At 48.3% G+C, this 19,361-nt stretch overlaps 1 protein-coding gene and 1 long non-coding RNA gene across 5 annotated transcripts in view; one reads left to right on the forward strand and one right to left on the reverse strand.

The window, feature by feature from the left end:
* Positions 1-1,139: 1,139 nt before the first annotated feature.
* Positions 1,140-18,574, reverse strand: LOC142829658 (uncharacterized). 2 transcript variants are annotated; one of them, XR_012904323.2, is made up of 5 exons: positions 18,449-18,574; positions 14,278-14,421; positions 13,545-13,717; positions 2,312-5,234; positions 1,140-1,419 (listed from the first exon to the last, which is right to left on the reverse strand). It is a non-coding gene; the product is annotated as an uncharacterized LOC142829658 (long non-coding RNA). The 2 variants fall into 2 exon arrangements; XR_012904322.2 differs by lacking the exon at positions 18,449-18,574 and adding an exon at positions 14,514-15,839.
* Positions 16,835-19,361, forward strand: part of WDR19 (WD repeat domain 19) — a 92,734-nt gene continuing 90,207 nt past the window's right edge. Inside the window, exon 1 of one of the 3 annotated variants that reach the window (XM_089778209.1) lies at positions 16,835-18,676. In XM_089778209.1, the coding sequence (XP_089634335.1) occupies positions 18,452-18,676 (225 nt within the window). In that variant the 5' untranslated portion in view covers positions 16,835-18,451. The remainder of the gene's footprint in view (positions 18,677-19,361) is intronic. The other 2 variants (XM_014576749.4, XM_014576748.4) reach the window with 2 other exon arrangements.

Genomic DNA, 19,361 nt, shown 5'->3' on the forward strand with positions numbered 1-19,361 from the left:
GACTAACCTATTAGCTAAGTGAGTTTCTTTCATCAGAGATGTTGGAATGACATACCCAGGGAATACAATCTAAGGATGTAAAAGACAAGTTGACTATCCAATAAGCATTTGCTTATCGGATAGTATTTTGACTAGTTGGCTAGTCGATATCTCCCCATCCCCCTTTGCTATAAGATGGAGGCAGCAAAGGAGGGGAGGAGGAGGGAAGGGTACTTCAAAGTGGCAGCGCATTACAGCGGCACTGCCACTTTGAAAGGCTGCCTTGGGGTTTCAAAGGGGTAGCTGCTGCACAGCTGATCCGCAGATCAGCTGTGAGGGCGGGCTGCCCCTTTAAAACGCCACCTCTGTGCCTTTCAAAGGGGGCAGCCGTGGAGTCCGGGGTCAGCCCGCAGCATTTCCCCAGAACCCTGGATCAGTCCCCAACTAGCCCTACTAGAACCCGTGGGCACCCTACAGAGCCCAGCAAGTGCAATAAGTACAGCTTCAGCCAACTCAATCTGCACCATCAAGAGCCACCTCTGTATGTTCCCTGGATTGATCTGCTTACCAGGAGGAAGATGAACCAGCTTCAAGAGATGAAGAGTCTTCTCTTTCTTCACATCCACCGACACACATCTCATCTTCCCTGGATGACACCTTGATGCTCCCTTCTCCCACAGTGGGAGACAATTTTAAATCATTCCAGACTTTGCAAGAGGGTGGCCGATGTCATGGAGGTCTCCCTAGTGAGCCTCCTTGAAACTCAGCATAAATTAATCAGCATACTGCATGCCTCCCTGTCTACTACTCTGGTCCTACCGATGGACCTAGCCCACATGGACCCTACCAAATTGATCTGGCAGACCAGCAACAGTGCCATGGATCTGCAAGAGGTCATACCATAAATACTACGTTGCACCACAGTGTGCTGGCTTCTTGTTTTCCCATCCATCCCCTAACTCCTTAGTTGTAGATTCCGTTAATCGGAGGGGAAAACAAAGTGACAAGGAGTGAAAACTCCTGGACCTCATAAGGTAGGAAGGCTTATTCCCCTGCATCTCTCCAAATCCGTATATCGAACTATCACTGCAATGCTTGCAAAAATACACACACCATATTTTCAAGCAACTATCACATTTTATTGACAGCCTTCTGGAGGAAAGAGAGAGGAGTTCAGGGCTAATATAAACGGAAGCACTGAGATTTCCTGCCCGGCTCTAAAGCTGCCTTAGACGCCTCTGATACCATGTCTCGTTCCATAGTGACAGCCATGGTGATGAGGAGGTCATTATGGCTTCATCTTTCGGGCTTTCCCCATGAGGTACAGGCCATGGAGAGGATCTTTCCAGGGTTCCAAGTTCTTCGCAGACACCACCAATGTGTCACTCCACTCACTTAAAGACTCCCAAGTCACATTGAAGATGCTTGGTATTCATGTCACTGTAGCAAAACGTAAATAGGGAACATTCTTTATTCACAGATACAAACCCACAACTTTTAGTCAGGCACAGAGACATTTTGACAACAGAAGGACGCAACACCAAACCAGATGAAGATAAACCCCTGACCAGCCTTCTATCTTTCAATCCTCAATTTCGAGTCAAACATTTTGAAGGTCAGGTTGAAAATCTGGTAACACCTCTCTGTTTAAGGCAACTACAGCCCCATTAACTGTTCTGGCAGTATCTAGTACTCTTCTACCGTCAACGATCCTCCATCATGACCTACAGATGGGTACTGGACATTATAAAGAGTGAATACTGTATCCTTTTTTCTTCTACCCCGTTCTCTCACCCACCTTCCCCATCTCTTTTCAGGGACCCATCTCACCAGAGCATTCTCCTCCAGGAAATCGACCACCTTCTTTATCTGGGAGCTGTAGAACCTGTTCCTCACTGTTACAGAGGCAAACGGTTTTACCCCCAACTTCTTCCTCACAGTGAAGAAGTTAGGGGGATGGTGACCAATTCTAGATCTCAGGAAGCTCAACCAACACATATGACTACAATGGTTCCAGATGGTTACCTTGCCCACTATAATTCCTGCCTTATTTACTGGGCAAGGACAACCTCACTATGGACAACCTCAGCAGGAATTTCAGCTCCAACTACGAATTGGAAATGGACCACAAAATCTTCCATCATATTGTTCCCGTGCAGATATTGGCATGCACTCCCTGGAGGACACATTCACAGTACCCTGGAATACACTGTTTCTCTATGCTTTCCCTCCAATTCCACTCCTCCATCAAGTAATCAGCAAAATAAGGTTGGACACAGCCATGGTGATACTTATTGCTCCAGCTTGGCCCAAGCAGACATGGTACACTTACCTGCTTTAGATATCCAGGAGAAGGCCATGTCGAGTTCCATTGCTTCCTCATCTCCTGACATGGTTTCTCAAAGGTTCTCCTCGGTAGAAACAACATTCACTGATCAAGTTAAACAAATCTTGTTGAACAGTCATAGAATAAGAACAAAGATAAGTGGCAAAGATTCTCACGGTCAGAACAAAAATGCTTGAGCCCATCGATGGTACCACTTTCTAACATCTTGGAATACCTCCTAGAATTAAGAGTCAGGCCTCTCTTTCAGCTTTTTAAAGGTTTACCTCACAGCCATAACATCCTTTCCTCAACCCATTGACGACAAATCAGTCTTCACTCACTCAACAACCAAGCACTTTCTCAAGGGCATATAGAACACTTATCCATCTATCAGGCCCCCTGTTTCAGCCTGGGACCTAATTTTAGTGCTTTGGGGGCTCACCTGTAAACCATCTGAACCCAGCACAACAAGCTCCATGCCCCACCTTTCTATGAAGGTGGCTTTATTGGTGGCCCTCACATAGGCCAGGGGAGGGTTGGCAAAATCAGCACATTAATGGCAGACGCACTTCACAGTATTTCATAAAGACAGAGTGGTTCTCCGTCCTCACCCAAAGTTCCTCCCCAAGGTTCCCACTGTTTTTCATTGTAACGAACCCATAAACTTACCCGTATTTATACATCCAAGAATAGCCATTTGTTTTATCCCAGTATCACACTATGACCTTGAATTCCATTACTTATCTATCCAGGCCCTAAAACCATTTTCATAGTTGCTGCTTTCCAGGGTACAGTCCCTGATCTGGGTACTGACCAACTTCTTTGTTCCTAAATGTACGATTGTGGGGATGTATTTCTGATTTGACAAAAGGCAAGGGTTGTATGCCTTCAGATGTGATTAACAAAGAATAGAAGGGGTAGCCACGTCAGTATGTATCTGAAAAAACAGCAAGGAGTCCGTGGCACCTGAATGACTAACGGATTTATTTGGGCATAAGCTTTGCCCACGAAAGCTTATGCCCTATAAATCTAATAGTCTTTAATGTGCTGTTAGCTGGTAGCCGGGGTAGTGAGTGGTCTGTGAGCCCTATCACACACCCGAGTCTTTGACTGCTAGGACAGGGTCCCTTCTCCGTGGGCAGCCAGGGAGGCTGATGGGCGCCCCAAGAGTCTGCCCTGTGGAGGCGGCATGGCACAACGCTCAGCTCTTACTGTGTTTACCCCTGACTTGCTATGATTTTTTTAATTGTGTCTGGTTCTGTTACAGCAACAGGAGGAGTCAGGTTAAAGCTTAAACAGTTACTATTTTATTGTTACAAGGCAAGTTTAGCTGTTAAATGTTACTGCTGTGTTACAGATAACACAGCCACTACAAAAGGCAAGACAGAAAATCCAATGAAAAGTCACTTAAAGGTACCATGAAACCCTTTTGGTTCTCTGAGCTCTTATTGTATGCGCACAAAAATAGACCCCCTAGCAGGTATATTCTCACCCCTGCGATCCTTACTCCGGTGAAGCCAGCGTTTCTCTCAATCCCAATGGGAAGCAGTTGATATGAGACGAAGGCATCCCTAAAGTCTTGGGGGTCCAAGACCGCCAGGTATATGGGTGGATCTCCAATTAGAGGAGGCATTATACCCCTGTGGTCACGTAGACGCTTCTCTTGTCATTAAAATGCCAATTAAGTTGGAACATCTTTGTGATGCCCATTCCCACAGGGGGTACAAAAGCTTAATTTGCACCTGTGAGGTGGAGGTAACTAAATCATTAGGGCTGGACATTCTTTCTGATGGGGCGGCAGATTCCTCTTCTGGGACGGTATGTAGGCGTATCAATTACTGGTACCAGCCAAAGGCAGCCCGAGGCCCCAATCACCTGCTGGCCCAATTGTCGCTATTATCTGGTTCCTGTCTAGCATCCAGGGCCATTATTATTCTAGCACCTCTGGAGGCCCTGGAGCCTTTGAAGACAGAGTTTTGCTATCAAGATTCTCTCCCCCAAGGCTGTCAGAGGGAGGAGGGTGGGGTTTTCTGTCTGGCTACATGTGCTCATTGTAGTCCTCATTGTAGTTAACCAAGGCAAAACAGACTCTTCAAAACATCAAGTAAGGCCACTAATGATAGGCCAGTAAGGTTATACTTTTCTTTGTATGCAGGCAATCAATCTCCTCTAATTACACCCATTTCCTTTGGACCAAACACAGCATTGCATTCCTTTCACTACAAGACAATTACACATCCTTCAGCGTGCATTATTATGTGGAAGCTATAGTGCACTGTAAAAGATCTATACAAATCAAAGTCTCTCTATTCATCCATTTGCCTAATGCTAGCATTTTGCACTATCCTCCTGAGAAGTAAAGTTTGGCCCTTTATTTACTAAGTACGCTATGAAAACAACATGCTCAGCATTCATCTCACTATTGCAGGTACAGCACTGAAATGCTTAGAGGAGAATCATATCCAGTATTTTGCAGATAAAAGAATGATTATCAAGACACAATATCTTGAGGATAAATGCAACTAATATGGGTCAACATCAGTGTAAATTATGAGTGCTCAGAAGAACACATCACCTGAAAAAAAAAACCCCACTATTGGCTATTGCTTTTCTCCAGTCTGACTGTATCCTTGCTTCTTTCCAAACCTGCTGAATTTCAAGTGAAATATAGACAGCTTTGGAACAGCAGTGATTTCTAACTGATAAAACCGGATTCTCCTTCAAGTGGTCCCCGTGGGTGCTCCAGTCTGGGTGCTGGTGCATCCTTGTGCCGGTAACCAGAGACTTTTCTAGCAGTTTTTGCCACGCTGCACAGGCACTGTGGCACTCTCTAGTGTTGTTGGAATTGTTGGGCGCGTGCGCAGCACAGCTCCTCAGTTCCTTCTCTACCGTCCACAGCAGCAGACGGAGCCGATTGTTCTCCTCATTTCTGTAAAAAAAAAAAAAAAAAAATTACATTCCCAGTTTTAACCCTCATTTTCCTCACCTTCCAAGTTTTTGAGCCCTATTCTCCTTCCCTGTCAAATTTAAAAAAAAAAAAAATTCCCTTTGTGGTTCGCCGCTTTTCCCCAACCCCTCATTCCCGGCTCTCCAGGCTTTAAAAGATGCGAGTCATGTCGCGATGCCATGCCTGCCTCGGATAGGCACTCTAAATGTATTAAGTGCCTAAGGGAGGGAGCACCAAACTCAGAAGTGCCTCCACTGCTCCAAATTGACAGCGAGGGCGCACTGGGACAGAGCCAACAGGCTAAAGACACTTTTATATGAGAAGTCCTTCCATCCTTCCTCAGATGACTCTCCTGCAACTTCAAGACCGGCACAATTGAGTAAGGGTATGGAAAAGAATCAACCCTCTACCCACTCTGTTCCTAATACCTCTAAATCGGGTCTTTCCCTGACTCCATCGCTACCATCAGCCGTACAGGTCAGCACCGAGGATAGGCCAGAAACCTCCGGTATGGTGCACTCAAAAGCATCGGCAACTCATAGACTTTAAGATCAGAACGGACCACCATAATCATCTAGTCTGACCCCCTGTACAATGCAGGCCACAGAATCTCACCCACCCACTACTCACCTATATCTCAGATACTGATGTCTTCAAACAATAGTTGAAAGACCCCAAGATACAGAGAATCCTCCAGCAAGTGATCCGTGCCCCATGCTACAGAGGAAGGCAAAAAACCTCCAGGGCCTCTGCCAATCTACCCTGGAAGAAAATTCCTTCCCAACCCCAAATATGGCAATCAGCTGAACCCTGAGCATGTGGGCAAGACTCACCAACCAGACACCCAGAAAAAGTTCTCTATAGTAACTCCTATCTTCCCCCCATTGGCCTATTTACCACTGATAGTGAAAGGTCAATTAATTGCCAAGATCATGTTATCTCATCAAACCATCCCCTTCATAAACCCATCTAGCTTAATCTTGAAGCCAGTTATGTCTTTTGCCCCCACTACTTCCCTTGGAAGTCTGTTCCAAAACTTCACTCCTCTAATGGTTAGAAACCTTCGCCTAATTTCGAGTTTAAACTTCCTACTAGCCAGTTTATATCCATCTGTTCTTGTGTCCACATTGGTATTGAGCTTAAATAATTCCTCTCCCTCCCTGGCATTTATCCCTCTAATATATTTAAAGAAAGCAATCATATCTCTCCTCAGCCTTCTTTTGGCTAAGGTAAACAAGCCAAGTTCCTTGAATCTCCTTTCATAAGACAGGCTTTCCATTCCTCGAATCATCCTAGTGGCCCTTCTTTGTACCTGTTCCAGTTTGAATTCATCCTTCTTAAACATGGGAGACCAGAACTGCACACAGTATTCCAAATGAGGTCTCACCAATGCCTTGTATAACGGCACTAACACCTCCTTATCCCTACTGTAAATACCTCACCTAATGCATCCCAAAACTGTATTAGCCTTTTTCATGGCCATGTCACATTGCCGGCTCATAGTCATCCTGTGATCAACCAGGACTCCAAGGTCCTTCTCCTCTTCTGTTACTTCCAATTGATGTGTCCCCAGCTTATAACTAAAATTCTTGTTATTAATCCCTAAATGCATAACCTTACACTTCTCACTAATAAATTTCATCCTATTGCTATCACTCCAATTTACAAGATCATCCAGATCTTCCTGTATGATATCCCGATCCTTTTCTGAATTGGCAATAGCTCCCAACTTTGTCATCCGCAAATTTTATCAAGACACTTCCACTTTTGATGCCAACGTCAGCGATAAAAAGATTAAATAAAATTGGCCCCAAAACTGATCACTGAGGAACTCCGCTAGTAACCTTCCTCCAACCTGACAGTTCACCTTTCAGTATGACCTGCTGTAGTCTCCCCTTTAACCAGTTGCTTATCCACCTCTCAACTTTCATATTAATCCCTATATTTTCCAATTTAACCAATAATTCCCCATGTGGTACTGTATCAAATGCCTTACTAAACTCGAGGTAGATTAGATCCACTACATTTCCTTTATCTAAAAAAATCTGTTACTTTCTCAAAAAAGGAGATCAGGTTGGTTTGACACGATCTACCTTTTGTAAAACCATGTTGTAATTTGTCCCAATTGCCATTAACCTCAATGTCTCTAACTACTTTCTCCTTCAAAATTTTTTCCAAGACCTTGCATATTACAGATGTCAAACTAACAGGCCTGTAGTTCCCCGGGTCACTTTTTTCTCTTTCTTAAAATTAGGAACTATATTAGCAATTCTCCAGCCAAATGGTACAACCCCTGAGTTTAGAGATTAATACAAATTTTTGCTAATGGACTTGCAATTTCATGTGCCAGTTCCTTTAATATTCTTGGATGAAGATTATCTGGGTCCCCCTGATTTACTCCCATTAAGATGTTCGAGTTTGGCTTCTACCTCGGATTTGGTAATATCTACCTCCATATCCTTATTCCCATTTGTTACGTTGCCATTATCCCTAACCTCTTCATTAGCTTCATTAAAGACTGAAGCAAAGTATTTGTTTAGATATTGGGCCATGCCTAGATTATACTTAACCTCCACTCCATCCTCAGTGATTAGTGATCCCACTTTTTTTTGTTTGTTTTCTTCCTATTTATATGGCTATAAAACCTTTTACTATTGGTTTTAATTCCCTTTGCAAGATCTAACTTTACATGACTTTTAGCCTCTCACTTTGTCCCTACATGCTCTAACCTCAATAAGGAAGCTGTCTTTGCTGATCCCTCCCATCTTCCACTCCTTCTATGCATTCTGCTTTTTCTTAATCACCTCCCTGAGATGCTTGCTCATCCAACTTGGTCTAAAACACCTACCTATACATTTTTTCCTCTTTCTTGGGATACAGGCTTCTGCAACTTTAACTTAAAATAACCCCAGACCTCCTCCACTTTTAGATCCATAAATTCTTCAGTCCAATCCAGTTCCCTAACTAATTTCCTTAATTTTAATAAAATTAGCCCTTTTGAAATAAAAAACCCTAGTCTCAGATTTATTTTTGTTTTTCCTTCCATTTAGTTTGAACTGAATTAGCTCATGATCGCTCGAGCCAAGATTGTCCCCTACAACGATTTCTTCTATGAGGTCCTCACTACTCACCAAAACCAAATCTAAAATGGTATCCCCCCTTGTTGGTTCAACAACTACTTGATGAAGGAATTTATCAGCTATCACATCTAGGAAAATCTGAGCCCTATTATTATAACCAGTATTTGTTCTCCAGTCTATATCTGAAAAGTTGAAGTCTCCCATGATTACACAGTTTCCGTTAGTATTTACTTCTTTAAAAACATTAAAGAGGTCTCTATCCATATCCAAATTAGATACTGGTGGTCTAAAGCACACCCCAAGCACTATCCCAGGGGATTTTTGCCCAGACAGACTCTGTCTTCTCCATTCCATCATTTTATTTCTTTTCAATCTACCTCATTATTGATATACAATGCTACTCCATCACCTTTACCTTTATTTCTGTCTTTCCTAAACAACACATACCCTTCAATACCTGTACTCCAGTCATGCCTAGTCCACCATGTTTCTGTTATTCCTATAATATCTGGTTTCACTTCCTGCACCAGTAGCTCTAGTTCCTCCATTTTGTTACCTAAGCTCCTCGCATTGGTGTACAAACATCTTAATTTTTGCTGTTTCACCTCACTCACATTCTTTACCTCTGTACCTCCAATATGACTAATTAGACTAGTATCCACTCTGCCCTTCCTCCTTATGACCATTCTCTTACCCCCAGCTATATCCTTTCTTTCTTTGTTTTCTTCCCTCTCAATGCTAAAATCCGGCGTAGAGATTACCTGGACATCTCCCAACCGTCTCCCCCAAATTCCTAGTTCAAAGCTCTCTTAATCAGTTGTGCCAGCCTCCATCGTAGAAGTCTGTTTCCTTCCCTACTTAGGTGAAGTCCATCCCGAGAGAACAGTCCTCTGTCCATGAATGCCTCTCAGTGACCATACATCCCAAAGCCCTCCTTATAGCACCACTGCCTGAGGCACCTATTGAGCCTCATACTCCTATCACACCTTTGTTGCCCTTCTCTAGGAACAGGCAGAATCCCACTGAAGATCACCTGAACCTCGATTTTCTTAAGCATCCTCCCCAACCTGGCATAGTCTCCCTTGATTCGTTCCAGCAAGAATCTAGCCGTATCATTTGTTCCTACGTGAAGGATGATCAATGGATTCTTTCCCGCTCCCTTTAGGATCCTCTTCAACCTTAGTTCCACATCCCGTATCTTAGCACCTGGCAGACAGCACACCCTTTTGTCCTCTGGATCAGCTCTGGTTACAGGCCTGTCTATACTTCTCAGTAAGGAGTCCCCAATCACGTAGACCTGCTTTTTCCTGGTGACAGTGCGATTCTCTGGTCTATCCGTTGTTTCCTCTGGCTGCAAGTCCTTTCCATTCCTCTTTTCCCTTGCAATCTTTTTCAACCCATCCTGTATCCTCCTGGTGCTCATTATTGATGTTGTCTCCATCGACTCTTCCCCTTTATGTATGGGACTAGTCACTCTTCTCTTCTTCCTTTCCTTTCCACCTTCAGTGGCCACCTGCTGTATCCCTTCTCCATTCTCCAACTCCACATACCTGTTCTTGAGCTCTATTTCTCCTTCACTGGCCCATCTTTTCCTCTGCCTGGTTCTCATAGTCACATGCTTCCACTGTCCATTTTCTTCACCCAGCAGTCCCCCCACAGAGGCTTTTGATCCTGCTTCAGTCTGCATGTCTAAGCTTTCCCCTTCAGCCACCTCATGCCTTTGCTTCATTATCTGGCACCTCACAAAAGAGCTCAGTCGGAGCCAAAACAGAGGTCAATGGCACCGACCAGCACGGCAGTGGAACCGCCGATGGCACCAGCGAAAGATCGCTCGGCACCAAAGCATCACACCAAAACGGCACCGAGCCCAGCGCCGAAGAAGGCACGTGCTGTCAGACCACCACTGAGTGCCATGGCACCGGAACGATTTTTGGCACCGTCGACACTGCCGCTCCCCCTACTGCCACCATCCAAACTGCATCGTCCCGCACCAACCGAGCGGCGTGACCAGTATCATTCCCTAGTACGGAGCCACATATCATTGGCACTGCCTTCCCTGGGCTCTTCCATCTGTTCCGTGAGGTCTCGATGCTTCTCGCTCGGCCAGTGACATCGGCACCGAGCTAAGGAGCGGATTCTCCTCCCAGCACTCCAGCCCGGCACATAGACCTCAATCTTGGCAGCCGGCCCCAGTCCAATATGCATACTTTTCCGCTCCACACCCTTGGCATGCACAATACGCCAACCCACCTCAACCATATGCCACCCAATGGCAACCATGGAAGCCGCGTCCTAAGATGAGCTACCACTATGCCTCTTCGACTACTTCTAGGTCACCTCCCCCCTCACCTCCCGCCCCACTATCGGCGACTGAACCGAATTCTCCAGCCCCCTTGGAGGCACATGATTCTCTATCTGAAGGGGAGACCAGATCACCTCTCCATAACTCCTCCTCTTTCCCAGATGAAGCGGTTACAACAGAAGCCCCACCATCTGGTGATGACACCAGAAAATTCCAGGACTTGTTCAAGAGAGTGGCTATAGCCCAGGAAAGAGACCTCCAGGAGGTACAGGTGAAATAATATTGCCTCCTCCGCACCCTACAACCCACAGCCACCTCTAGAATAGCTATCCCGATGGACGAGGTTATTATGGACCCAGCCAACAACTTCTGGCAAACCCTAGCATCCATCACACCAACAAATAAGAGAGCAGACCACAAATATTTTATCGCACCCAAGAACATGGACTTCCTTTTCACCCACCCACCTCCTAACTCCCTAGTGGTTGATTTGGTTCGACACAAAAACAAACAACCTAACCTCAGAACCACTCCAGAAGACAGAGACCACAAAAAAGTGGATATTATGGGCCGCAAGGTTTACTTGTCAGCCACATTACTCCTCAGGGCTGCAAACTATACCGCCATGCTTGCGGACTATGACCATGCTAACTATTTCAAGCTTCAAGATCTGCACCAACACCTCTCAGAACACAAGAGGCTGATCTTGCTTAGCATCATACAAGAGGGCCACACGGTCTCCCGTACAGCCCGACAGTCCGCCATGGATGTAGAGGACACCGCAGCTCAAATCACAGCTTCAGCGATTGTCCTTCGCAAACTTTCCTAGTTACAGGCCTCTGGTGTTCCTAGGGACCTGCAGCAGAAGGTCGAGGACTTACCCTTTGACCAGACCAACCTCTTCGCAGCCAAAACCGATGAAGTGTTGCATTCCATGAAGGACTCCCGTACTACTCTCAGAACTCTGGGAATGTTCAACTCCTCCCTTCAAGAGAAGCAGGTACCAACCTTACCAACGCCCGAGAGACTCCTTCATATAGCAGCCCAAATACGATTTCCACCCAAAACAAAGAACCCAGCGGTGCAGACCACAACAACAGCAACAGCAACACCTCATGACTAATCCACCATCAAGCAAACAGCAAGTTTGAAGGTAAGCTCAAGAGCCGGGAAGCCAATTCACTGATACTGCCAACCTATACGCATCAGTTCCACTACCCCCTCTGGGCCTTTTTCCACCAATGGTCCCTCATCACTTTGGACAAATGGGTCCTGGAATTGATTAAATCTATTTACACTGTCCCTTTTACCTACCTCCCTCCTACCCATCCTCCTACCCTGTCCCTCTTCAGGGACCTCTCTCACAAAACCATTCTCCAACAGGAGGTTTCACATCTTCTTCGACTGGGCGCAGTAGAACAAGTACCACGTCAATTCCATGGCCGGGGTTTCTACTCAACTTACTTCCTCACCCAGAAGAAGATTGGAGGATGGCGACCCATCTTAGACCTCAGGCGCCTCAACAAATACATTGCTTGCCACCATTTCAAGATAGTAACCCACACAACTATCAATCAAGGCGATTGGCTTTCAGTTCTCGACCTCCAGGATGCCTACTTTCATATTATGGTTCATCCTGCTCACAAATGTTTTCTGCATTTTACGGTAGGCACCCACCACTGTCAATAACGGGTGCTCCCATTTGGCCTCTCTACTGCACCCAGGGTGTTTTCCAAAACCCTGGCAGTCATAATGGCCTCACTTCGCTGTCAAGGGATCATAATATTCCCATACTTAGATGATTGCCTCATAAAAGGCACGTCCTTCAACGAGACCAAGGCCATGACAGACACCGCAATAACCCTTTTACTCAGCCTCGGATTTAACATAAATTACGCAAAATCCACCCTACTACGAACGCAGAGGCTAGAGTTCATAGGTGCTCTCATCAACACAGTCACAGCGACAGCTACGCTTCCCAAGCACAGGTTTGCTACCATACGCAACCTCATCCTCGAGGCACAGTCGGTTCCCACTGTCACGGTCTGCGACTGCCTCAACATCCTCAGGCACATGGCTTCCACGACCTACGTAGTCAAATTGGCCGGACTCCATGAGACCACTCCAGTCCTGGCTCGCAACGGTCTACAAGCCTTCCAGAGACCAACTTTCCAAACCCGTAGCTATCCCACCACTCATCATCAACTCGCTGCTTTGGTGGACAATTCTGCAAAACATGTAACATGGCGTTCCTTTCCACTGTCTGCCTCCCTCATGGGATGGGGGGGCCCATTTAGGAAACATCACAGCCCAATGCAAATGGTCTTTCACGGAGCAAACTTTCCATATCAATCTTCTCGAGTTGTGGGCGGTCAGATATGCATGCCAACATTTCAATCAGTAAATAGCTCACAAGTCCATTACCATCATGACGGACAATACCACCTGCATGTACTACATCAACCAACAAGGCGGGGCTCGATCCCCTTCCCCGTGTTCGGAAGCTATAAGCTCTGGAACTGGTGCCTGACGCATGGGGTCACCCCTTCAGCCGTTTACCTTCCGGGAGAACTCAACATCACAGCTGACGCCCTAAGTCGTACGTTCCAAGACCAACATGAATGGGAGATCGACAGACACGTTCTCACCCCACTCTTCCTTCGCTGGGGCCACCTAGATGTGGATCTCTTTGCCACGAAAAACAACAGAAAATGCCACCTTTAACTGCTCCAGAGCACCTCTCGGCAAACATTCCCTTGGAGACTCCTTTTCGATCACGTGGGACGCCCCTCTCCTTCACACGTTCCCGCCCTTACTGTCCTACACCAAGTCCTCAGCAAAATCAGGACGGACCAGGCACGTGTCATACTAGTGGCACCTGCATGGCCCAGACAGATGTGGTATCCTTACCTCCTCAAGATGGCGGTGATGGATCCACATCCCTTCCCACTTCACCACGATCTTCTCTCATAGAACCACGAATGGACTCTCTATCCAGACGTTCTCAAGCTCCATCTCCATGCCTGGCTCCTTCATGGCTCCAGGATGCCGAGACTGACTGCTCAGAATAGGTGAAGGACATCCTGATAAACAGTAGAAGACATTCTACTAGAAGAACTTACCTGTACAAATGGATTCTCTCATTGGTATGCTCAAACACATGCAACCCCTCCAGAGCTCGCTCCTTTACCTACCTTACTGGATTACTTACTATCCCTTAAACAGTCGAGCCTAGCACTCAGCAGTATCAAGGTCCACGCCACCGCCACAGCTGCTTTTCACCATTCCACGGATGGCGTTTCTTTTCTTGCTAATCCGCTGACCAAACATTTCTTTAAAGGCCTACAGAATACCTTTCCTCCTGTCTGACCTCTGGTCCCCGTCTGGGACTTGAACCACGTTCTAAAAAGCTTGACAAAACCACCATTCGAGCCTCTAGCCACTTGCTCTTGATCTCATTTATCTATGAAAGTCTCCTTCCTCGCCACTATTACCTCCAGTAGGAGGGTGAGTGAGCTTGCGGCCTTGATGGCCAACCCTCCATACACTGTATTTACAAAGGACGGAGTGATACTCTGACCCCACCGTAATTTCCTCCCTAAAGTGCCCTCCCCCTTCCACGTGAATGAACCCATACACTTACCTGCCTTCTTTCCGAAGCCACATGTCGACCCAGTCCACGCTGCATGGCACACTCTCGACGTCCGACGAGCTCTGGCATTCTACGTTGACCTCACAAAGCCGTGGCAAGCCTCACCTAGACTTTTCATCTCTTATGCTGAAAGATCTAAGGGACAAGCAGTCTCGTCTCTTAGAGAATTTTAAAATGGATTACCTTCTGCATTCGAACTTGTTACGCCTTGCATGACAGGCACTTACCTGGAAGTATCACAGCTCATTCCACCAGGGCGGTAGATGCCACAACCGCCTTCCTTCGTAACGTTCCACTCCAAGACATTTTCAGTGCTGCCACCTAGTCATCTGACCACTCTTTTGCGCAACATTATGCACTTTCCTCTTCCATAGCATCCTCCATGGCAATGAGACATGCTGTATTGTCCACAGTTACTGCTACACAGCTCCAAACCCACCTCCATGAGCCGACAACTGCTCTGTAGTCACCCAGAATGGAGCACCCATGGGGACCACTCAAGGAGAAGAGTTACTCACCTTGTGCAGTAACGGTGCTTCTTCGAGGTGTGTCCCTGTGAGTGCTCCACTACCCTCCCTCCTTCCCCTGCTTGGAGCCTTATACTCTAGCGGGTAGAGATGGAATGGAGGATCCGTGCCGTGCACGTGCCCAACAATTCCAATGACACTAGAGGGCACCATGGCACCTGCGCGGCGCAGCAGAAACTGCTAGAAAAGTCTCTGGTCGCCGGCGCGAGGACGCCCAAGCACCCAGAGTAGAGCACCCACGGGGACACACCTCGAAGAAGCACAGTTACTGTACAAGGTGAGTAACTCTTTCTTCTCAAGTGAGATTTAGCCGTCAGGCAGTACATATGTGCAGAATTTTAGCAGCAAGCAGCTCACAGGAAATTCCCTTGGAATAGGGGCAATACTGAGTAGTGAGAGATTGGAGCTGCCCTCCCCCATCAATGCTCCAGCACAGGTGGATGAAGAAGTGTGCTACCTGTTCCTGCTATGCCTATCCTGGGAGCTCTCTCCCTCTTCCAAGAAAAAAAAAAAAGGAAAAGTGGAAGAGGGATAAGGAGACAGTTGATCAGAGATGCACAAAGATTTTTAGGGTCGAGGCCAAAATCGGAAATTCACTTCTCTTCTCCCAACAGTTTACCACAATAGGAAAACTAGGGTAGGAAGAGTGAGGGTGGATTCAGTCCAAACCACAGCCTTGACTTCTGGGACATATCCCGGAAAAGTTCTGCTGCATCCAAGCAATGCATCCACATTTTCAAAACAGTTTCCAAAAAAGCGGATGTGTTCTTTTGGCATCCCTGTATTCCTCTCTGAGAGGAATAAGGGATGTTTCAAAAGAAGAGTTTTTTCTGAAATTTGATCCCGTGTAGATGGGCCAAATTTCAAAAGATCCTCTTTTGGGGAAAAAAAAGTGGAAAAAGATACATAAATTGCAGTTCAGTTTGTGTATCTTTTTCTGCCTTTTGTCAGCAGTATTGACATAGCCAGAGTGTGATAGATTAGATCACAGAAACATCTTGGCTGTGTCTACACTGGCACCCTTTTCCTTAAAAGGGATGCTAATGAGACACTTCAGAATTGCAAATGCCGCGGGGGATTTAAATATCCCCCGCGGCATTTGCATGAACATGGCTGCCGCTTTTTTCCGGCTCGGGGTTTTGCCGGAGAAAAGCGCCAGTCTAGACGGGATCTTGTGGAAAATAAGCCCTTTTCTGGAAGATCCCTTATGAATAACCCCGAGCCGGAAAAAAGCAGCAGCCATGTTCATGCAAATGCGCGGGGGATATTTAAATCCCCCGCGGCACTTGCAATTCCAAAGTGTCTCATTAGCATCCCTTTTCCGGAAAGGGGTGTCAATGTAGACACAGCCCTTGGGATTGTCCCATGAGCTGATCAAGCCACTGATGCCTGCTTTCTGGGGCTTCTCTCCACCCTGTCCTTCTAGGCCAGAAGTTCTGGCCTTCCCCAGCCAAGGCACAGAGTTGGGGTTACTGTCCCCCTTCAAAGCAACACAGACAGTGAATTGGTTCAGCTCTGGGAGGGCTAAGCTATAGGGCTATTTGCAGCACCCAGAAACCCCAAATACATCCATCTTCCTCTGTAACAGTTTTATACAGAGAGCTCTTAAAGATATCCTCTCCTCCTTATGAGATGCATCCACAGTATCAAGCCCCGGGTAAATAATTAACAAAAGCATTTTTATTAAGTATAAAAAGTAGGATTTAAGTGCTTGCAAGTGAAAACAAAGTTACTAACTGACTAAGCTTTTTTTCCAAGAGTTCTTTAGAGCCCTTTATTTTCAGGTTCCTTCATGTGTATTAGGGATGTTAGCTATCAATTAACTGAATAGTCAATTTACCCCATGAATTCTTACCAGTTAGCCAACTATTCTGTAGTCTGTCAGACAGGGCCGGCACCCAGTGCAATCCAGCCCCACTCCCTGGGAGCCTCCTGCCACCCCACTCTGCTGCCTGTCTATCAGAAGCAGAGGCAGCATGTGGTGCCAGGCAGGAGCTGGTCCACGAGGGGAGCCAATTTAAAAACCAGCTCCCCTTGCAGACCAGCTGCCTGCCTCTGATACAGAGGCAGCAGATCCGGTTGACAGCAGTCTCTGTCTGCGGGGAGCCGAGCTCCCGGTGGACAGAGAGTGCAGGGGGAGGCTGCTCTGAATCAGCTTCTGTCCATGGCAGCCCAGGCTGGTCACAGACGGAAGCTGTTCCAGAAGCACCCCGTCTCTGTGGGGCTGGGACCCCATGCACAGAGGCAAATGACACACACAAGAGGCTGCTCCACAGGATGTGCAGCTGCCTCTGTCCACTGCAAGCCTGGGCCGCTGCAATGAAGAGGCAGCAGTGCGAGGGGGCAAAGGGGGGCAACCAGGTTTTAAGCAAGCTCCCCCCAGGACTAGTTCCTGTTTCCTCCCTTGCTGCCTCTGATACAGGTTAACCCAGGGGTGGACAAAAGGGCCTCCACAAGATTGATCAGGCCCACGGAGGTCCTGCTGCTCCCCTACCCCCAGGCCAATTAGTGCGTGGGGAGCCCACAAAGCCTCCTTCCACCCTGCCAGGAGCACATAGAGCTTTGAAGTACAGTGCGCTGGTGGGAAGAGCGGAGGAAGCTTTGCATGCTCCCCCACCCCCAGGCCCTAATTGGCCTGGGGCAGGAGAGCAAGGGAAGTCTTCTCCCATGCCAAGACCTTGGGCACCTTGGGAGAACATGGTGTGCAGGCGAAGGCCCTCCCTCACTACCAGACCAATTATTGTATGGGGTTGGGGAACCTGGAAATATATTGTGCCACAGGAGCCCCTTGAAAAATTTGCAAGGAGGGCTCCAGTAAAAATGCTATTATTCCTGAAAATGATCAGCATAGCAGCATTGCACAAGAGGGTTTTTCTTGCGCAAGAAGGGGCAGTGTAGACAGCTTCTTGCACAAGAGCCTCTTCTACAAAAATGGTGGCTCACTACATATGCAAATGAGGCTCAGCAATATTCCTTGCTTAGCTTCATTTGCATAGCTCTGGCACAAGATCCCGTCAGTGTAGACATAGCCTAGGAGCAGATCGTTTCTCATTCTCTGCTCCTGCTTCAAGCACAGAACAAGTGATAAGGCTATTTCTACACTACAATCTGTACTGCTACAGCTGGGCCGCTCTAATTAGCTCTCCCGTGGCGCAGCTCTTTGCTTAAAGGAGAGTGGAGGCCGGGTCACCCGAAACACGCTTGGCTTTCAAGGAAACGCAATTACACCCAGGAGGACTCCGGAGTAGCCAACAGCCGTCCAGACCGCCTGCCGCCCACCCCCGCTGTGACCTTGTTCGGTCTACACCATAAGCGGCGCCTGGCTGTAACGTGACACTACAACCGGGCCAGCTAGTGGGGGGCGCAGGGCAGAGCGTCCCCCATGTGCCCTGCGCAGCTGCCCCGCCCCCGTGGCTTGTGGGACAGCCTCGTTCGTCCAGAGGAGCGCGACTGTCCCTGCGGCTCCGGGGCTCAGCACCCACATTAGAGGGAGGGGCTGCAAGTCCGGCTCGGCCGCTACTCCAGACAGCTAGCGAGACTCTCCCGGGGATCGGCCCCATCCAAGCCAAGCCGGGTCCAGCGGTCTATACACTGGCTTGGACAAGCGACCGCCTCCCCTCATCTCATCCGCTCACCTTATGCGCGGGGCTGGCTACGGAGGCCGGCAGGAGCTGCTTCGCTCAGATCAGATTCCAGCTGAGTCCCGCCTTCTCGCCCTGATTGGCCGTGGCACCGGAGGCTCTTCCCATCACCTGGGTGACAGGGACGCTGTTAGCAGGAAGGACTGCGCTCCCCCAGCCAGTAGAGCGTTGGCGCATGCGCACGCGAAACAGTGCCTGGGGGTCCCAGGCGAGAAGATGAAGGTAAAGTTGAGAAACGCCGTTATCGGGGCGTCACGCCGGCGCGGGGGCCATAGGTCGAGGAGCCAGCCTGGGGCCTGCGGCACTCGGACGCCCTGCCCTGGGCTGGGCGAGCTGCGGGGCTCGTGGGCAGGCTGAGGTGCCCCGGCCTGGAGGGCAGCGCGGCCCGAGGGCACGTCGCTGTGGCGGGGCTGCGGGGAAGGCGAGCAGCTGGCCCGGGGGCGGGCCGTGGGGAGTGGCTGTGCGCTGCCGGGCGGTGGGAATAGGGATGCGGGAGGGCAACCGGCTAACCGGTACGCGACGCCCTACACCGGCAATGATTATCGGCCCGGTTAGCCGCGGGGTTGCCCGACGCGCCGCCTGCCCCAGGCACGGGGCTACTCCAGCCCCGCGGGGCCCACTGCACTTACGGCTGGAGCAGCCCTTGTCCGTGCCCAGCCCATCCTCCGAGTCGCAGGCTGCGTGCTGGCCCCCCGGGACCAGGGCCGATCGCTAAGGGACCAGCTCTGTGCAAACCATTGGCCCAGCTCCACGGGAGGCAGCTTCTCTGCTGAGGGAGGCTACACGTCAGGCTCTGCAGTATAAATCTTATTTGAGCTTTACTAGGGTGCTGTGCCCCCTGCGAGTTATGTGCACCAACCTCCCATCTGTCCACCCCACCGTAGCTGGATCGTTGCCTCCCCTGCTA

Source organism: Pelodiscus sinensis, chromosome 4, assembly GCF_052426305.1.
Source record: "Pelodiscus sinensis isolate ZL-2025 chromosome 4, ASM5242630v1, whole genome shotgun sequence".
NCBI lineage: Eukaryota > Metazoa > Chordata > Testudines > Trionychidae > Pelodiscus > Pelodiscus sinensis.